Raw genomic sequence first — 6,894 nt, 5'->3', positions numbered from 1 at the left:
GTGTTTCTAGACGAAACGATGCCCACTACCTCTATTCACTTACTTTTTTCCTGGCACAGGGGGAGGGGGGAGGGTGGGGGACAGAAAACCGATTGAATATGTATAAGAAAGCTGATCGAATTTCTGGCTAGCTGTGCTATTTTAGTTTTCCATATCGGGGTTTTTTCTTACAAGAGTTGCAAATGCTGCAGCACGTGGCACATAAGTGGTGTAGGATTACGCAATAAAGACATCAAAATGTCAATGGGGGTCGGAGGTTCAGGTTTTAGGATAACTGCTACTCCATCGTTCATTGGTGAGAAAGACTTCTGCTCTTAATGTCATGTGTCGGTATTTGCCGCACTACAAAACAAGTCTAGCGAACGAATCTCATTTTATGTGGCCTAATCTTTTTATATTTGTCACATTTTTTTTATTATTATTTCAGCAATGTTGATCGATTATATGGCTTTTAAGCAAATTTCTTAAATTTTACTTCTGTTGATGTTTAGGTTTACGTTATACGGCCCATTTGCCAAATTTGTCGTTGATTTTAGTTCCTTTACATGCAAACTGTAACTCGAGTCCTACGTGAGCAGACCTTTGCCTAAACCTAAGAAGAGGAAGATATCTAGCTCTGCCATTTCTAGCCTTTTTCGACTGTATTTATTCGAACTTTAATTGTAAATTCTGCGTACGGGGTACAAGTACAGATTGGATTTTTAACCATTCCTGTCGTGTGAAATCGGCTTCACTATCCAATAAACAACAAAGCCTTCCCAGAAACTTAAAATATACGCTGCATCGTTTATATCCCGTAAACGTTTAGAATATACATCGAAGAGACATTTCACACAGCATTCTTGAAGTAAACTTAGAAGATTCTGGATGTAATACAACCAATCGCACTAATCTCTCGCACACAATGGGAAACAAACAACAAAAGTGATCTACGCTGATCGATCTCCGGCTATGAAAAGTAATTCAAATTAGCTTTCTTCTTCGCTTGCACTTCATTGATTGCCTCCATGAAGTCTTCGTGCTCAACCACGGCCGCCGATCGTTTTATCGCAATTATACCGGCCTCCAAGCAAACCGCCTTACACTGTGCCCCATTCATGTCATCCGTACAACGGGCAATCTCCTCAAAGTTAACATCGGCACTGACGTTCATCTGGCGCGAATGAACCTGCAAGATGCGTACCCGTGCTGCATCGTTCGGGTGTGGAAACTCAATTTTCCTATCGAGACGCCCGGAACGTAGCAGGGCCGGATCGAGTAAGTCAACCCGGTTGGTCGCTCCAATCACCTTTATGTCGTCCGTCGATTCGAATCCATCCATCTGATACAGCAGCTCAAGCATCGTGCGCTGGACCTCCCGACTGCCGGCCTGGGATGAGTCGAAACGCTTCGTACCGATCGCATCCAGCTCGTCGATGAAGATGATAGTCGGCGCTTTTTCCTTCGCCAGGGCGAACACGTCCCTTACCAGCTTGGCACCGTCACCGATGCACCTCTGTACCAGCTGTGAGCCGGCAAGCTTTATAAAGTAAGCGCATGTTTCGGCGGCACACGCACGCGCTAGCAGTGTTTTTCCAGTCCCGGGCGCGCCGTACAACAGCACACCCTTCGAGGGCCGAATGCCCAAACGTATTAACTTGTCCTTGTGCGTCAGGGGTAGCTCGATCGCTTCGATCAACTCCTGGATTTGGTTGTTCAATCCTCCGATATCGGTGTACTGCTCCGTTGGACGTTCGGTCACCTGCATCGCCTGAACCCGTGTGTCATGCTCCTTCGGTAGGATGTTCATAATCATGAAAGTATCCCGATTAACTCCAACCAAATCTCCTGGGATCAGTTTATCAAAATCCACGAGGCCTACTAAGGGCAGGATGCAAATTTCCCGTGTAGAGGTTTTTATAATCGCACACTTGCCCTTTCGTTGTGAATCCTGCAACACCATGCCGTCCACACATTCTCGCTCATCATCCAGTGGATCCATATCCAACACCTCCAGAACGTTCGCCACAAGATAGGGCGCCTTACGGTTCTCGTCCAGAAATGCGGTGTTTTTATCCAACATACATTTTAACGCTGCAGCACGCCGTTCACGTTCGATGATATCTTGTTGCATTGAGCTGATCACGTTGTCCATTTTCAGGCCGTACGACACCAGTTCTTCAGTTGACAATGATAACACAAACTCTTCATACTCAGGAACGTCGATATTGATCGCCATCGACTCCACTACGGGAATATTTTCAGCCATTTTTGTAATGTTGTTTCACAATGCGAAGCAGCACGTTCACTTCACATGGATGATACACACAGTGTCAATTTGAATGATTTTACAAAATTGAGAATTTGCAATACTGACGGAAGACAGAATCACTCATTCCCCGAAAAACAATGCATTGTTTGACAGCTGTGCGCAAACGGTGAATATTTTGAATGATTTTCTCTCTTTCTGTTTGTAATTAATGAAGCTAAATAAAATTAAATAACTTATCGAAAAGATAAAAAAACATAAGAATATCTTTATAAAAAGACAAACAAATTTGTACACAGCTTCGCTCTTCAGTTGACATTTCGACCCGGTGGTATATACAGCCACGTTTTGAAAATAACGTTAATGCTAGCGTTTCCAAGAATTAAGCACAAAGTGCACTAGTTCTTTATTGTAACATGATTCAGCGCAAACAATGATAGGTAACTTTTTCAATTATAACTCCGTGAAATCATTTTACAATTTGTGGTCCTTTGATATCATCAATGCAACAAACGCTTTACAGAAACATTAAACTGCGGCAGCAATTTTCAACTTTTGGAAATTGTCACCAGTGGCGGAAACAGATCGATCCATCCCGGCACGATGGGACCAGTAAATGGATTAATAAATACCGAAAGCTGTGAAAAAACTTTTCTTCCACCGCACTTCAGACGGGCGAAAACTCATCAAACACAGGAAGGACTGGTCGCGCGTCCAGCGCCTCCACACCAACCGCGACCTGTAAAATGCGCCAACCCGTTTGCAAAAACCTGCAATCGAATTTTTCTTTCCAATTTCCACGTCCTTCAGCGGGCGAAATGCACATACACACAAAAACAAAGGCGCAAAACGGATGAAAGCAGGATGCGTCAGCATGCGAACGCTGGTGGATGTGGCGTGTTTGAAAGATTCGCCAATAACACTTATCATCGATCATTCTAATCACGTCCCACAATAACGTCAGCAGCGCGTAGTTCGAACTTTGCAACAGTAGTTTTTCATTTCCTCCCCTTTTTTTGCAGGGAGGAAGCAAAACTTTCATCTGCGAAATTAAATGGGAAACTTCCGTACTGCCACTACTGATACTACTGCATTGCTAAAAGGGAAGCACACAGAATCTTGTTTGGCCTGGAGGTGGGTTCCGAATTTTTTTGTTTGTGTCTTGTTGCTTTTCTCCATACTCCAGCTGACTCATATCGTTTCCGTCACGGTTCGATGCATTCCGGACATGGCGAAAGCAGGCCAGTTTCCTTCCTTCGATAGTGCTAAAATACTGTTCTTACTGTCATGCCGGAAAATATTCACCGAATGGGGAAAGTTTTCCTGCCGCTCCGATTCCATGGCAAATGTTCACGGCAATGGCTCGCGGAAAATTGCCGCCAAATTCATCGACTCTCACCGGCTAATGGGTCGCAGCCCCGAGTCTGACCCTCCTCGCCGCCATGGTGGAAAGGGCTAGAAGGACAAATTTACGAATGTTGCTGCCCAGCTCTATCACTGAAATAGGGAAAAGGGCATAATTAAGACGACTTTATGATAATTAAATTTGTTATTGATAAAGTTTTCCTAGGTCGTCCGGAATGTTGCCCAACGGTCGGTCACATATCGTTGTCGATAGGGTCGTCAGTGACTGTGCTAATGGGTGTATTAGATTGTCCCCTGTACTCACACTGGCGCTACAATACACAGCTACACTGCAAAGTAGGTCCACGTGTGGGCAGCCTGCGAGAACACCGGAATTAGCCGTAATTGCCGTGGCAAATATTCATGAACGCTAATAGAGAATAAACCGTATGAGTGCTTATGGGCAAAATGATTATGACGCCGTTAGTCGAGCCAGACCTATGTAAATGTTGTACCGTTTTTAGGGTATTTTAGTACTTCACTGGAAAAATTAGTGACAGTATTATTTACAGATTATTCAAATGTAGAAAGATTATTTAAATATTCAAACATGTCATTTTACATCACCTAATTCAACTGCGTGTGCTGTTCCGAATGTGTTGCATAAGTTGCAGAGCCTAAAAGTATGCAATTTGAATACTTCACCATTCTTCTCGATTCACGATTTCGCCGGAATTCAAAGAGACAACTGGCAATAGATTCAAATTGTACCTTTCTAAAAAATTGTTGAGAAAAGCTATATTACTGGTGCATCAAATTTTAATGGATGTTCCGGAAAAAAACAAAACGAAACCAAGCTAGTTAGCTAATAGGTTATTAAATCATATTAATTTTACTCCATTGCACAGACCCCTTTTCGATTGAAATTTCGTATTTCCTGTCTTGTTCGTGTCGCTTCCGGTTTGTTTGTCACATTACCAACATTCTTCCAATAGTTCACCACGATAAATTAAACTTTCCAATCGCTAATGGCAGCAGCATGTGTGCCAGTGTCAGTCTGTTGTTCTCGCATGCTGTTCCGCTGGCATAAAACTATCCCAACGATGATACATTTCCCATTCCTCTTCCTGGTTCGGTAATCTAGAAAAACAAAGAAACCCCAACCATTACGGGTCTGGCACGGTTTCGCGCTTCGAATCCTTCAGCCAAGATCCGTTTCGCGACGCGTTACTATTTGTCCTGCAGTTTCCTTCCATCCCTTCCCTTCCGTCTATCCACCATCAGGCTACAGATGTCACCAACCTCTGTCATGAAGGAAGTACGCCGGAAGGGAAGCGACGGTTTTCCACACCCACCAAAAACGGACATCATTGCTTTGCAACAGTTGTCCTTCGTCTGGATGATTCGCCACGCTCACTGCCTTCGCGACTTTTGTCCCCCTTCCCATTCCAGCCAATATTTCAACGAATGATCGTCGACATATTATGTTTTTTTTTTTGAAGCTCTCCCTGAGGGAACTGGTTCTGTTGGATATACACAAAAAAAAGACACAGGGAATGCTGACAGGCAACGCAATTTTCCTTCTTCGAGGTCGAGAAATCGAGACCATTTCCGGGGGGAAGATGATTTTCTTTCGATTACTTCTGCGGGTATCCTTCTGTCCCCATCATCATCCGTTATCGTGATCCTCCGCAACAGATCCGGATGAAATGTTCGCTCGAACTGCATGGAGAAAGTCGGGGAGGATCTCACCATCAGCGAGTTGCTCTCGAGTTGTGAGTGCTCGACGAGGGGAAAATGTGTAACGCTCACCGAAACCTGCAACTGCCGCTGGCGCCAGACGGACGCGTCTGGTCCAACCGGTCGACCCGTTGGCGCCGGAAAATCCGGAACCAGTTTTCCCGAGCCCCGGAACGCGCTTCCTTGCTCAACATGCTCCATGTTCGGGGTGGCCCGAAAAGGGGGTTTGCCCTCATTCTACCCTTTGTCGACCAGGCCCCTGTTGATTAACATGTGCGAATTGGAGACCGTTTGCGATGAGATTTCCACTTACGTAGACGCTGTAATAGACGGCCCATTTCGACAAGGTTTGCATGTTCTTTTTGGGTTCCACTTCGTAGACGTACGCTGCTGCTGCTCCGGCTGGCAAGTGAAACTATAACGTCCTTGTATGCTTTTTATATTCGTACAGCATTTTTAGGCAATTTTTAGTGCGTACTGGATGGGAACCAATATTCACTCCTTGTGTTCGTTTCCATTTAGTTCCTTTCGACGCGAAGACGACATTTCTTTGGGTGAATAAGCGAGTTCTGCAATGACAATAAATTGTTGTATAACTTTCGAATGATAGAAATCATTGTGTGATAAAATGAGAAGAAATTTTTGAATTCTTTTATACTTTTTTATATAATTTCCTTGCATTTCTTGATGAGATAATTGGATAAAAATTTGAAGTTAAACTAACTCTATTTAAACATCGTTAGTTACAATAGCAGTATTTAAGCATATTTGTTAACATTTCTATAAAATGTTCCCCAATACCTCATCAACAGATGCTCCGGAACTTTTGCACACACCCAACAGTGTATCTTTTTTGGATACCCGCAGACAGCATAGGGCCCTACGCTAGCTAATAAACCCTCCCTGCTTTCTCACCCATTTCTTCGCCCTGCCTCTTTGGCCAACCATTTCACTGCGTTCCACTGTCTTGAATCTGTCGCATGAGCTCGAAACTTTGGCTCCTGAACCACCATAAATCTTGCTCCAAAACGACTAACGCATCTTCCGTCGGTTTGGTCCTTCTTTGTACTTTGTTTGCTTTCTTTCGCGCAAGAATTGTGGGAACATTTTGCTTTTTTCTCATAAAAAAAAAATCTTTCTCTCACTTTTCTCAACCAGGGGTTCTGTTGGCTGGGGTTGGTGTTTGTTTTGAGGTCATACGGTGGGGAAAGTTCGAAAGCGAAATTATCATTTCAATTGATTATGGGTAATGCAAAGGGATGGATTTTTTCTTCTTTTGCTGAATGCACGCTGAAAGATTTCTCCCGAAACTACTAGCGAATTACTTTCCTTTACTCGTTTGCTCGTCGTTTGCTCGTTGAAGGAAAGGAGCAAAAAACAAACTAAGCCAAAGGACCTAGTGCAGCCAACAAGTTACCCAACTTCCATCGAAACATTGTAGCAAAAGTGTCCCAGATCAGCTGTTATCGCTGTAGTCTCAAGTCGCAAACAAAAGAGAGAAAAAAACCCACGATAGTCACCTTCAAGTAGTTCAAGGATGTAGCTGTTGCGGGTGATCGTAA

The 6,894-nt window shown here is 43.8% G+C and overlaps 1 protein-coding gene across 1 annotated transcript; it reads right to left on the bottom strand.

The window, feature by feature from the left end:
• Positions 1-949: 949 nt before the first annotated feature.
• Positions 950-2,248, bottom strand: LOC128718784 (26S proteasome regulatory subunit 6A-B-like). Its single transcript, XM_053812400.1, has one exon. The coding sequence runs from the start codon at positions 2,246-2,248 to the stop codon at positions 950-952; it is 1,299 nt and encodes a 432-aa protein (XP_053668375.1).
• Between the last annotated feature and the right edge of the window lie 4,646 nt (positions 2,249-6,894).

The sequence above is a fragment of the Anopheles marshallii genome, chromosome 2 (assembly GCF_943734725.1).
Source record: "Anopheles marshallii chromosome 2, idAnoMarsDA_429_01, whole genome shotgun sequence".
In the NCBI taxonomy this organism is placed as follows: domain Eukaryota; kingdom Metazoa; phylum Arthropoda; class Insecta; order Diptera; family Culicidae; genus Anopheles; species Anopheles marshallii.
This window is presented reverse-complemented; position numbering and strand designations above follow the sequence as displayed.